Source organism: Helianthus annuus, chromosome 9 (genome assembly GCF_002127325.2).
Source record: "Helianthus annuus cultivar XRQ/B chromosome 9, HanXRQr2.0-SUNRISE, whole genome shotgun sequence".
NCBI classification, from domain to species: Eukaryota; Viridiplantae; Streptophyta; class Magnoliopsida; order Asterales; family Asteraceae; genus Helianthus; species Helianthus annuus.
Window position 1 is genome coordinate 80,392,583 of NC_035441.2, and position 13,750 is coordinate 80,406,332.

General features: G+C 41.0%; 2 protein-coding genes across 2 annotated transcripts; both read left to right on the forward strand.

Annotated features, from left to right (window-relative positions):
• Positions 1 to 8,319: 8,319 nt before the first annotated feature.
• On the forward strand, positions 8,320 to 10,146 carry LOC110875989. Its single transcript, XM_022124175.1, has one exon. The coding sequence runs from the start codon at positions 8,320 to 8,322 to the stop codon at positions 10,144 to 10,146; it is 1,827 nt and encodes a 608-aa protein (XP_021979867.1).
• Positions 10,147 to 10,620: 474 nt separating this feature from the next.
• On the forward strand, positions 10,621 to 11,457 carry LOC110875988. Its single transcript, XM_022124174.1, has 2 exons — positions 10,621 to 11,020; positions 11,120 to 11,457. Exons 1-2 carry the CDS (start codon positions 10,621 to 10,623, stop codon positions 11,455 to 11,457), a joined length of 738 nt encoding a protein of 245 aa, XP_021979866.1.
• Positions 11,458 to 13,750: the final 2,293 nt, after the last annotated feature.

Below are 13,750 nucleotides of genomic sequence, written 5' to 3' on the forward strand. Positions count from 1 at the left end.
TTTAAGTTACATATGCTTAATTACCAATTATGTATGAAAAGGGTATTTTGGTAATTTACCAAGGGCACATAAACTACTTATCATGCGACTAATCAAACCTAAGTGACCATAAGGTATAACCCCGAAAGGTTATTCCTTACGCTACTATGGTCACTAAACGTGTTTGGTCGGATCCTAATGATCGACCAAACGGGTCGTGTTCGAAAGTCTAAGCGGGTGTTTAGTCCGCTTGACTTACGACTCTACGTAAGCACTAAACTAACAAGTGACGAGCTAAACATGTCGAAACATGTTTAGTTAAGTTAGAAAACAGGTTTTGATATCAAAACAAACGGTTTTGACATCTAGAGTAGTTTGGTTACAAAATACGCGAGAAAACACATTTTGGCCGAAACTACGACTCGCCACTGAGCCTAGATAACGTGGTAATCAGTGGGTATAGTCACTAGGGCCTATAACCATCGTGATTACGCTCACGTTATGAAGTTCAAACGAACTTCGCGTTGACCATAAACTGGTCAAAGCAGAAAGTCAAACACAGTTTGACTTTAACGATAGAAACGGACGAAAAACGCGAAAGAATACTTACAGAAGGTCCCCACAAGATTCAAACCCGATTCACTCTCAGGTAGGAAGCACAAACTTCCACTTAGAGAGTGTAGAATCAGATTCAAATGTGAGGGAAATGAGTGAAGGGTGGGGGGGGGTATTTATAGGAAATCCACAACCGTTAGGATCGTTCCTCATAAATCGAGCTTGAATCTCAACCTTACACTTGGGCCCAAGGTATTAGAATACAATGGGAACATGAAAACCCTCAAAGTTTGCCCATAGAATGCAAAAAAACCAGGTGCAAGTATGAGGAACAGCTGGATCAAGCTGTTTGCAACATTCTGCTGATCTGGGGAGGCTTTACGGACCGTATGAGGTCCCTTACGTTCCGTAAGGACCTCTGGTGCTGGCAACAACTTTCAGCAATTGGCAGAACAGGCCCCTACAGCCCCAAACTTGATTTTTAAGCATTTTTTGCACGTTTAAACCCCGTTAACCCCATTTTAAGGCTCTAAAATGAAGTTAAAGTATAGGGAACTTAAAATGTGCTCAAAAATATCACGGATGTCGGCTCGTTTGGTCGTACGATTGCGTTGTTCGGTTAATTACGACGGGAGTCGTAACGAACGCAAAAACGATCCAAATTGCGCGACGAATGGATTTTTATTATGCCAAGCACTAAAACATAATATTTTAATGCTTACATAAATTTTTGGATGTCCGGATGTATTCAGAACGTAAGATATGCGCGAAAATGCAAACTTCTGCACTTTTTGACGCTTTTAGTCCCTATTGATCAATAAAGTTTATTTTAGCATACCGAACCCCTCAAAGCCCATTTCTAAGCTATGTAAAGGTTATTTAGGGTATGTTTAACTTATGATCAAGTTCCGGAGTCTTCGTTACTATTCAAATCGGTATAGTTTCGCAGTTTGACACAAATAGTCCGTACGATCGAACAAGGTTGATTTTAACACACCGAACCATCCAAAACTTATTTCTAAGTTATTTGGAGGTTATTTAAGGTATGTTAAGCCTATTTCACTATTCCGGAGTGTTTGTTGCATTAAACTGGTTATTTTTACGCATTAGTGCGCGTATAACCTTCCAGAAAGCGATTTAGAGCTTGAAATTGGAATCTAATCGAATTGTAAAATCACCAAACACAAATACACACAAAATAACACCAAAACACATATAATAACACCAAAGCACATTGTTTTATTAATAATCAACATTGTTTTATCTCGTACAGAGATTACAGAGCACAGTTGTCACAGTCTCCCATACTTCAGGAAATTTCGTCCCGAAATTTTAACTAGAGGAAGCTTGTGAAAACAAATGTGGATATTTGGTCATCATCTGGTCCTTACGTTCCCAAGTAAATTTTGGGCCACGTTTGGACTCCCAACGAACTTTAACCAAATGAATCCGTTTGTCCTTCAACTGCTTGAATGTACGGTCCACTATCTCCATGGGTTTCTCGACAAAGTGCATCGTATCATCGATTCGGATCTCGTCGAGAGGAATGTGAAGATCAACGTCAGCTAAACACTTTCGCAGATTGAACACGTGAAAAGTCAGATGAATATTTCTAAGCTCTGGAGGTAGCTCTAGTCGATAGGCAACCTTCCCAATTCTTTCCACAATCTTGAATGGTCCCACATATCGAGGTGCAAGTTTTCCTTTCTTTCCAAATCTCACAACTCCTTTCCAAGGTGAAACCTTGAGTAGGACACGATCTCCGACTTGAAATTCTAAGGGCTTGCGTCGCATATCCGCATAACTTTTTTGACGGCTTCGAGCTGTCACAAGATTATCGCGGATTTTCTTGATTTTGTCTGTTGTTTCCAGAACGAGCTCCGGTCCAGTAAGCTGAGCTTCACCGGTCTCGTTCCAACAGACAGGTGAACGACATTTTCGACCGTAGAGAGCTTCGAATGGTGCCATATTGATGCTAGCATACTATTGTTGTAAGAGAACTCGATCATTGGCAGATGAGAATCCCAATTACCACCAAAGTCTATCACGCATGCTCTAAGCATATCCTCCAAAGTTTGAATTGTCCTCTCGGATTGTCCATCTGTTTGGGGATGATAAGCAGTGCTTAGATTTAGTTGGGTTCCCATAGCAGATTGCATGGTTTTCCAGAAATGAGATGAAAATCGAGCATCACGATCGGAAATGATATTCAAAGGAACACCATGTCGTGAAATAATCTCATCAACATAAATCTTTGCAAGTTTATCAGCAGATAGATCCTCGCGAATCGGAAGAAAATGAGCTGATTTCGTTAATCGATCGATAACAACCCAAATAGCATCGTGACCTTTAGATGTACGCGGTAACTTAGTGATGAGATCCATCGCAAGGCTCTCCCACTTCCAAACCGGTATCTCTGGTTGTACAAGCAAACCAGAAGGTCGTTGATGTTCAGCCTTGACTTTAAGACAAGTTAGGCATTTCGCTACATACAAGGCAACATCTTTCTTCATACCAGGCCACCAGAACATAGTACGAAGATCCTTGTACATTTATCAGCACCAGGATGGATAGAATATCGAGACTTGTGAGATTCGTCCATCACTAGGGCGCGAAGATCGTCTTGTTTCGGGACCCACAAACGATCCTTGAAATAAAGCAAACCATCGCCTTTCCTTTCGAGCTTAAGCTCAAGTTGAAGCGGTAACTCATCTTTCAATAAACCCTTGATCACACAGGATCGTTGAGCTTGAAGGACACGAGATTGGATATCAGATAGAACTTGGACAGAGTGAAGCTTGACTCGCTCTTTTCGACTAAGCGCATCGGCTACGACATTCGCCTTACCAGGATGGTAGCGAATCTCGCAATCGTAATCGTTCAAAAGTTCAACCCAACGTCGTTGCCTCATGTTCAGCTCTTTCTGATTAAGAATATGCTGGAGACTTTTGTGGTCTGTGAAAACCACACACTTCGTTCCATAGAGGTAGTGTCTCCAGATTTTAAGCGCAAACACCACAGCTCCTAACTCAAGATCATGAGTCGTGTAGTTCTTCTCGTGAATTTTCAGCTGTCTAGATGCATATGCAATAACTCTATCTCATGCATGAGGACGCAACCAAGGCCTAAGTTGGACGCATCGCAATAGACAACAAAGTCATCGCTTCCCTCGGGCAGAGATAGAACAGGAGCATTACATAACTTCTGCTTCAGCGTTTGGAACGCTTCTTCTTGCTTGGGCCCCCACTCAAAAGGCTTATTCTTTTGAGTCAAAGCAGTGAGTGGAACCGCAATCTTCGAGAAATTAGAAATGAATCGACGATAATAACCAGCAAGACCAAGAAAAGATCGAATCTCTGTAGGTGTCGTTGGCGTACTCCAATCCTTAATAGCAACAATTTTGGACGGATCCACATGAATACCCTGCTTGTTGACTATATGACCCAGAAATTGAACTTCTTTAAGCCAGAATTCACACTTGGAGAATTTAGCGAAAAGTTGTTCCTTCTTAATGAGTTCCAACGTTAAGCGAAGGTGTTGCTCGTGATCGGCTTGAGTCTTTGAATAAATGAGAATATCGTCGATGAACACAATAATGAACTTGTCTAAATAAGGTTTACAGACCCTATTCATTAAGTCCATAAAGATAGCTGGAGCATTCGTCAAGCCGAAAGGCATGACTGTAAACTCGTAATGCCCATATCTCGTGCGGAAAGTAGTTTTGGGAATATCTTCTTCGAAAACACGAAGTTGATGATACCCAGAACGCAGATCGATCTTAGAAAAACATGAAGCACCTTGCAGCTGGTCAAAGAGATCATCAATTCGAGGTAGGGGATATCGATTCTTGATGGTAAGCTTGTTAAGCTCACGATAATCGATACACATTCGAAAAGACCCATCTTTCTTTTTCACGAAGAGGACAGGAGCTCCCCAAGGTGAATAACTCGGACGGATGAATCCTTTATCAGATAACTCTTGAAGTTGTTTCGATAACTCTTGCATCTCTGAAGGTGCAAGACGATATGGTGCTTTCGCAATCGGGTTGGCATTGGGTACAAGGTCGATATGAAACTCAACTTGACGAACTGGAGGCAAACCAGGCAGTTCATCAGGAAACACCTCTGGATAATCCCGAACAATCAGAATATCCTGAATACTCTTACTCTTGTCTTTCTCCTCGGTGACATGTGCTAGAAAAGCAACATATCCTTTTCTCAAATAACTCTGGGCCTTTGTACACGACATAAGCTTCAAACCGCCAGATGGCTTCTCGCCACGAACTTCCAAAACATCGCCAGACGGAAGAGGAATACGAACAATCTTATCGAAACAAACCACCTCAGCGTGGTGTTTGGTTAACCAATCCATTCCAACGATAATGTCGAAGCTCCCAAGTTGCATTGGCATGAGGTCAATAGGAAAAAGATGATTATCAAGGTTCAACTGACAATCACGAATAACAGAATCGAGGACAAGAGGTTTACCAGTAGCAACTTCGACAGACAAGGGTTTCCTCAGTTTAGTTCTAGGTATCGCAAGCAAAGGCTCAAAAGATAACGAAACAAAACTTTTATCGGCACCAGAATCAAAAAGAATAGATGCGGGTCGATTGTTGACAAGAAACGTACCATTGACAACCTCGTTGTCAGCCCTCGCTTCGTTTGCATTCAAATTGTATTCTCGCCCTCGAGTAGGATTCAAGTTGATGTTCGTATTCGGATTCGCATTAGCATTTGCCAGCCTCGGACAGTTGTTGCGGAAGTGACCAAACTCTCCACAATTGAAACAGGAACCCGGTGGGAATCTTGCAGCATTCCCCTGTACCGGAGCTTGAACCTGAGCAACCTGATTTTGTCCTGAACGACAAACATTGGCTAAATGCCCAAGTCTACCACACGTCGTGCATTGCTTACAAGGTTGTTGTACAACATGATGACCGTTGCAGCGAGCACAATGTGGTGCGGTACCAGCATACGCCTTTTTCGCAGGAGGTTGAGCCGGTGTGTTCTGTTCAGTATGTGTCGTAACAGCAAAGTTCTGTGCACCCTTTCGCTTCCTTGATTTCTTCGACGACTCACCTTCTTTACCTTTACCCTTCTTCTTGTCTTTCGCAGAATCAGACGATTTCTTCTTGTCACCCTTGCGGGTGAGTTTACCCTTCCTGACTTGGGATTCAGTTAGGGTAGCGGATAACTCGATCGCTTGACGAAGGGTAGTGGGTTTAACAGCGGTCACAATATCCAGCATAGAATCGGGTAGACCATCTATATATCTTTCGATTGCTTTGTCTGGTGGGGTAACCATGGTGGGACACAATAGACTGAGTTCCTCAAAGCGATCCGTGTACGCACGGTGCTCAGCCCCATCTTGTTTTAAATCGTTAAACTCTCGCTCCAAAGCTCGAATCTCGTGACGGGGACAGAACTCTCTCATTATGAGAGCCCGAAGCTCATCCCATGTTTGTGCCAACGCCACTTCGGCACCCCTATCGCGCATAACACCATTCCACCAGGTAAGCGCTCACTTCTCAAACACGCTTGAAGCAAATTCAACCTTACGTGCATTCGGACACTGCACATGCCTGAATGTGTTCTCAATACTCTCGAACCACTGTAGGAGCGCAGTTGCTCCTTGCGACCCAGAAAACTTTAGAGGTTTAGCAGAATTGAAGTTCTTGAAATTACACTGCGCATTGTTGTTGTTGTTATTGTTGTATATCTCATGAACTTGAGTTACAACACCGGGAAGCACAGCAGCCACTTGCTGAGAGACTAGGGCTGCGATTTCTTCAATGGTGAAAGACTGTGCTTCACGTCGTGGAGGCATTGTCTAACAAGGAAATATGAGAAACGAGTAAGGTAGATAAGCGGATTACGCACTGGAGGAATAAACTTCTGTCTTGATGGCTTCTCTCTGGTTTCTTGGGCGGCATAGGCGATTTCTCTAGGAACCCTAATACTTGATCTTTCATCCTTAATTTTGATTGATTAGGGTTAGGTATTGGGGTGTTGTCGATCCTTCTGAGTAAGGCTTCTAGACTTCTACCCTGGTTTCTAATCTTTTGAAGTTGGAATAAGGATTTTCGTTTCTTTTGTGATTAGGGTTTCTTTTCGTTTCTTTGCCGTCTAGGGTTTTTCTGGTTTTTGCTATTTTGTTTGTTTCGTTTTGCATGCTTTGCCGTCTTGCTGTGTTTCAACATTGTTTTATGCATGGCAAATAATCGTGATCCAAGTTTGGAGGATTTAGGTTTTCAGTCTTTCTCGGAGCGGATGCATGAAGATGTTCTCATTACTTCCAAGGGGTCAGTTAATGTTCCGGATATGCGTAATAAATCCTCCTTGTTTAGTAAGCCGATTAAGATTGATGGAAACCCTTTGCTGCCTCGTCGGGGTGTTGTGCAAAAAGATCATAAGGTTATTAATGTCATCGATGAGTTGGTGAAGATTACGGTTCCAGTTCAGCCGGTTCAGCCAGTTGTTGATGATTTGGAGAAGGGTAACTATTCTGGTCGATCTGATTTGGATAGTGAACGCTTGGAGAAGACAAACCAATCTGCGGAACCAGTTTCATATGCTGAAAAGTTGAAGAGTAACACAAGGCCTAAGACTGAAGTGAACTTTAGGATGCTGGAGAATACGGAAACACACCAAGAGGCAGATGTTGTGATACCAAAGGAGGTTGTTAAGAAGGTACAAGATAGGTTTGATAATGTTCTTTTTGGTTACTTCCTAGGGAATAGATTGCCGTTTCCGGTTGTCGAGTACTACGTTAAAAATGTTTGGGCAAAGTTTGGATTTTCTAAGATCATGATGAACTCGGAAGGCTTCTTTTTCTTTAAGTTTGATTCTAAAGAAGGTATGCATAAAGCGCTGGAGGGAGGGCCGTGGTTAATTCGTAAAGTTCCGTTATTTCTTAACATATGGTCTCCATCCATCAGTTTAAAAAAAGAGGGTATCAAATCGGTTCCTATATGGGTTAAGCTCCATAATGTTCCGATTGCAATCTATACTGATGACGGATTAAGTTTGCTGGCATCCAAGATTGGAGTTCCAAAGAGATTGGATAGTTATACAGCTGATATGTGTGCTCATAGTTGGGGTAGGAGTAGTTATGCTCGTGCCTTGATAGAAGTTAATGCGGATAATGAGCTCAAAGACCATATAGTTGTTGCGATCCCGAAACTTGATGAGGATGGGTTTACTATGGAAAAAATCAAGGTTGAATATGAGTGGAAGCCACAACGATGCGCGACATGTAGTATTTTGGGCCACAATGAACAAAATTGCCCGAAAAATCAGAATGTTGTTCCTAAACAAGTTGTAGTTGATGCTGATGGCTTTATTACAAATAATAGAAAGGTTGCAAAGTTTGGAGTGATGAATAAGAAACCGAAAGCAAAATTTGTCTATAGGAAGAAAGTGAATAAGTCGGGAGCGAGTACTTCGGGCACGAAGAAGGATTCTGGTACACACGTGAATGAGACTAACGTAAAAACATCCAATGCTTTTGAGGCATTAGATGCTGATTATGGTGATGGGTATGAGGATACCGGTTTTAATAATGATGGTATGAATGGGAAGCCGCATAAAACGTCACAGGTAGCTGATGAAATTTTGGAAGTAACTCCGACTGAAATGGCGAAGTTTATGTCTAATGAACGGCACATTGACTCTTCTGAGGGGGCAAGCACTCCCGGTTCCAAGGTTGTCAATGGATAGTATTATGTGTTGGAATGTTAGGGGCTTGAACCATCCCCTGAAACAAGCTGAGGTTCGTAATCTTATGTCTGCCAATAATGTTGAATTGTGTGCTATTCTCGAATCTCATGTTGATGTTAGCAAGCTGGATAAAGTTTGTAAGTATGTTTTTCGTAAGTGGAGTTGGACTTCAAATGGTGGGGTTTGTAGTCGGGGAACTAGAATTATTTTGGGGTGGAATGCGGACAACCTTGATGTTATGGTTCTCTTTCAAACGGACCAAATTATTCACACTCAAATTTTCTTTAAAGCCAGCAAGAAAGTCCTTTTCTGTTCGTTTGTCTATGCTGAAAATAAGTATCAAAATAGGAGAATGCTTTGGAATGATTTATGCAAACATAAAGTGTTTTGTCATGATAAGCCGTGGGTAGTAATGGGCGACTTTAATTCTGCTCTCAATCTTGAAGATTCGTTATATGGGTCCTCTAAACAATCTATTGGCATGCGGGAATTTGATGAATGTGTTCATCAAGCTGAATTGATTGATATAAGTGCTCATGGGCTTCAGTATACTTGGAATCAAAAGCCAAAGAGTGGTGCAGGTTTGTTGAAGAAAATAGATAGAATTATGGGCAATGTCACGTTTTTAGACCATTATCCTTCAGCCTATGCTATGTTTCATCCGTTTCGTGTGTCGGACCATACTCCATGTTTTCTTAAAATGCTGAGCAAAAATGGTTATCGACCAAGGCCTTTCAAGTTCCCAAACTTTATTGTCACGAAACCTGAATTTAAGGATAGTGTCAAATCTGAATGGGAGAAGAATATTGAGGGTGTTACTATGCTTTCGGTAGTGAAGAAGCTGAGGAATTTAAAGCCAAAGTTGAGGAAAATATTGTTTGACCAAGGGAACTTGCATGCTAAGGTGAATGATTTGAGGAAAAAGCTAGATGATATTCATGTTCAAGTGGATCAGAACCCCTTGGATTCTCGGTTGAGGCAATTGGAGGCTCAATGCCTTAAGGATTTTCAGTCAGCAGCTTATGATGAGGAATGTTTTTTAAAACAGAAATCAAAGGTCGAGTGGCTTTGTGCGGGTGATTCAAATACAAAGTTTTTTCACAACACGGTTAAAGTTAAAAATGCTAGAACCAAAATCTATAGTATTATGGATTCCGTGGGAAATAGATATGAAGGTGATGATGTAGCTGATGCTATGGTGTCGCATTACATGAATTTTTTGGGTGTTGAGAGTCCGGTTCAAGTGCCTAATTTGGAAAATCTGTTTACTAATGTGCTTAGCAGTGAAGTTGCGGATCACATGATTCGTCAAGTTACTAGGGAGGAGGTCAAGCAAGCCATGTTTAGTATTGGTTTTCATCAGAAAATGGTGAAGTGGATCATGACGTGTGTAACCACGGTGTCGTACTCAGTGAGTATTAATGGCAATCTTCATGGGTATTTTAAGGGCAAACGTGGGCTTAGGCAAGGAGACCCAATGTCGCCTTATCTCTTCACGTTAATTATGGAGGTTTTGTCTCTTTTGTTACGACAAGCGGCAAACAACTCTTATAAGTATCATGCCCTATGTGCCAAGGAGAAAATTATCAATGTGTCGTTTGCTGATGATTTATTCATATTTGTTCATGGAGATGTGGTTTCGGTTCGAAAAATCAAGAAGGCGCTGGAAATTTTTACTAATATTTCAGGATTAGCTCCTAGTCCAGCCAAGAGTACAGTTTTTTTCTGTAATGTTCCCCCTTCAATCAGGCAGGAAATTCTTGACATTATGCCGTTTCAGGAGGGTTCCCTCCCGGTCCGGTATCTTGGGGTCCCCCTCATCTCTTCGAGATTGTTATATAAAGATTGTGAAGTCCTTATTCAACGCATGGAGAAAAAGATTGTCAATTGAGTTACTAAGTCTCTATCTTTTGCGGGCCGATTGCAGCTAATCAATTCGGTTCTCTCTTCTATGCACATTTATTGGGCGTCAGTTTTTGTTATCCCAGCTCGGGTAATTAGTGAGCTTGAAAAAAGAATTCATCGGTTTCTGTGGAATGCGGGCTCGGATGGCAGGATTCGTGCGAAGGTTGCTTGGAAAGATGTGTGTTTGCCTAAAGATGAAGGTGGCTTGGGTATTCGAAATATTTCGGATGTTAATAAGTCTCTTATGGCAAACCATATTTGGAGTATTATTTCTAACCGGGAGTCTATTTGGGTGAGATGGATTCATAACTACAAACTTAAAGGTAGGAATTTTTGGGAGGTTCCTTGTCGGGGGAGTATGAGCTGGGGATGGAGGAAAATTCTATCTATCCGAAGTATCATTCGTCCTCATATCTGGTCTTCTTTAAAGAGTGGTTTACAAACCAATGTGTGGAGTGATATGTGGTGTACGGGGAGCCCGCTTAGATCGTTTATTACTCCAAGGTACATTACTAATGCTGGTTTTAACCTTCGGACTACGGTCGCGGAGATTATTGATCAAAATGGGAACTGGAAATGGCCTCAAGCGTGGTTTGATTTATTTCCGGTTTTAATCACTATCTCGGTTCCCAATTTAGATCCTAATGCAGTGGACCGGCTTGTTTGGAAAGATTTGGATGGAAAAACAGGTGATTTTAAATCGGCTCATGTTTGGAACACCATTCGGAGTAGAGAGCATCATGCTTTGTGGGCAAACATGGTTTGGTTTTCTCAATGTATCCCGAGGCACGCGTTTCATATGTGGCTGGCTTTCAGAAATAAGTTAAAGACACAGGATAGGATGGCAGTTTGGGAAGCAGGTAGTCAAACAAATCTGAACCTTATGTGATGTCCGCTATGTAACTATGACCGGGATAGTCGTGATCATCTATTTTTTCAATGTAACTTCTCGGCTCAAGTGTGGAATAAAGTGAAGGCGATGGTACACTTGACGAATGTGGACATTACTTGGTCATCAATTCTAACATGGGTGGAGCAACACTCAAGATCAAAGAATGTTGATCACATTGTGTGTAAGTTGGTAATAGCAGCTGCTTCGTACTACATTTGGCAAGAAAGGAATAACAGGTTATTCACTAATAATAAGAGGTCGGTAGATCAAGTTACCGAGAAGGTTAAAGGCTCGGTTCGGTTGAGGTTGATGGGATTCAGATTCCGTGTGAGCTCGGCTAGGGAAAGGATCTTCAAGACCTGGCAGATTGAAAATTGCAACTATGATTTAGTGGATCCGGGCTAGTAGTTTTTTCGGGTCTTGGTTTAGATTTGCTATGGCTGTCTTTTGTTTGGTGGTCTTGTTTGGTTGTTTTGTTTTGACGGATTGTGTCGTGTGGTGTCCTAGGCTTGGCATGTCAAGTCTAGTTGGTGTGTCGCTTTGACATACCCTTGTTCTTTTTTGTTTCATATATAAAATTCATCGGGGTAACCCTTTACCCAAAAAAAGAGAAACGAGTAAGGTTGATAATTAGGAAAAGAAAAAGATGTATCGACAAAACACAAGGAAGGCGATCATTTGTTCGTTACCTCGAACAAACAAACGACACGCAGTGACTAATCAAAGTAAATGAATCAAAATAATGCATCGCGAAGACATGCTCGCCTATAAGTGAACACTCACCCCAAGAGTTCCCAGGTAAGAGTGACTGGTCCGATTATGTGGATTTGTACGAACACTCTAGCCTTAGACAGAAAACTCAGGGTACATGCATTCACTCTTCCAGTTTGCACGTGTTCACATTATTTTAACCCAAACTTTGACGAGATTTTGAAAATTCAAAAGCCACTGGGCCAAATATGAATCAACTGGAAGGGTTCAAAACCATATAACAGAGGGTTCAAAACCTAGTAATCAATCATCCTAGAACGGATGATTAATTTTCAAAGCAGATTCGGATTTGCGTTCTCGTTGTGGTTATCACCTAAGGATAGGTGACGGTATTGTTTTAAAATCTAAACACAAGTAAACTTGTGTTAGGGTCCTAAAGTTATAGTCTAGGTCAAAGCATTAATAATAACCTAATTCCCTATAACCATTGGCTCTGATACCAACTTTCTTCTGTCACACCCCGACCACGTAGGACAACAAATCGTGGCGGAAATGTCGGGGAGTGTTGCAACAGAAGCTATTGTTTCACAACCATGGATACAAAAAGTGTTTCGTTTTATTGATAATATTAAACATTGCATTGTCTTAACATAGAATAAACAAGTTTTACATCGTCTATCACTATTATTATGTCACTAAGGCCTCGTCCAGATCCTATGTGACGCATGCATCCTAGTAGTCATTCAAGCATCAACACCTGAAACATATGTAAAAACTTAGTCAGCAAAGAAATGTTGGCGAGTACATAGGTTTTATAAGAGTAACGGAATCATGGCTCGTTTATATGTTGCAGTACTTTATTAGACTACAAGAGTCAAAGTACAAACCTTGTTTTGAAAAATGTATTGCAACATAGTTAACCAACTCAAATCAAGTTGATTATAGTTTATAAAATCTCGTAGCCATGCTTCTTAACCCCAAAAACATTTGTTTTAGAAAACTAACTTGCAAAATATCTTGTAAAAGCTCGTTAAAAACTCGTATAGTTTATATCTCTTAGAAAAACATCGTTGTGTGACATCGTTTCAAAATCGTTTACCCAAGTGAACTAAATAACGCCACGATATGTAATATGATGAAAACACTTATATATAAGAAGTACCAACGGTGTATCTACCATGTTTTCACCACATTACCCCCGTCTCGTTATCTAAAAACTTAACCAAAAACCAATTGTTTATCGAAATCGTTTAACATCGTTTCCAAATCGTTCCCAAATCGTTTATTCGTTCCCAAATCGTTTAAATCGTCATCGTTTTAATTCTGAAAACTTATATATGGTCGTCTCGTTAATAACATTCAAACCTTTGTGACTCGTCCATCATTCAACTCGTTCTCGTGTTAACAAACCACCAAAGGGTAAGTTAACAAACATCAAATTCAGTTGCTACCCACAACCCCCACACATAACCATGGGTGTAGTAAAGTAACGGGATTTGTCAGATCCTATGGTACCATAACCTAATACTGGTCGGCTTGATCAATGCTAATGAATGTCATTCGTTATGTAACTACAACCAACAAGTTCGTTCACTTTATCGAAATCGTTCTTAGTTTAGTAAAAATCGTTTAATCGTTTTTGAAATCATCGTTTAAACCTTGAAAACATTTCGTACATATGAATCACCCCAAAACATTTAAAAACAATAAAATAGGGGAACTATGTACTCACATGTAGTGCAAAGTATTCTCGATCAAATAGAACTTCAACAAACTCGAGCAAACCAGAGAAATCAAGTAGCTCCTAATAATCGAACCACTAGTCAAACAATAGACGCCTAAATCGGAAGATCGGACAGAATGAGGTCTTGTAAACCAAATGAGTGTTGGAACTCATGTGATATGGTTTAACAAAGCCTACATTCTAAAATGGAACCTAACCTAAGTGCTTTCGACCCATCGCGACTCATTAAGGTAGCTTACACTA

What these genes read in the sequence shown, in the direction of transcription:
- LOC110875989 (XM_022124175.1), top strand. Translation starts at nt 8,320, where the DNA reads ATGTCTGCCAATAATGTTGAATTGTGTGCTATTCTCGAATCTCATGTT.
- LOC110875988 (XM_022124174.1), top strand. Translation starts at nt 10,621, where the DNA reads ATGTGGTGTACGGGGAGCCCGCTTAGATCGTTTATTACTCCAAGGTAC. An exon ending in GATGGCAGTTTGGGAAGCAG is followed by an intron (nt 11,021 to 11,119) that starts GTAGTCAAACAA and finishes TCTCGGCTCAAG; the next exon opens with TGTGGAATAAAGTGAAGGCG.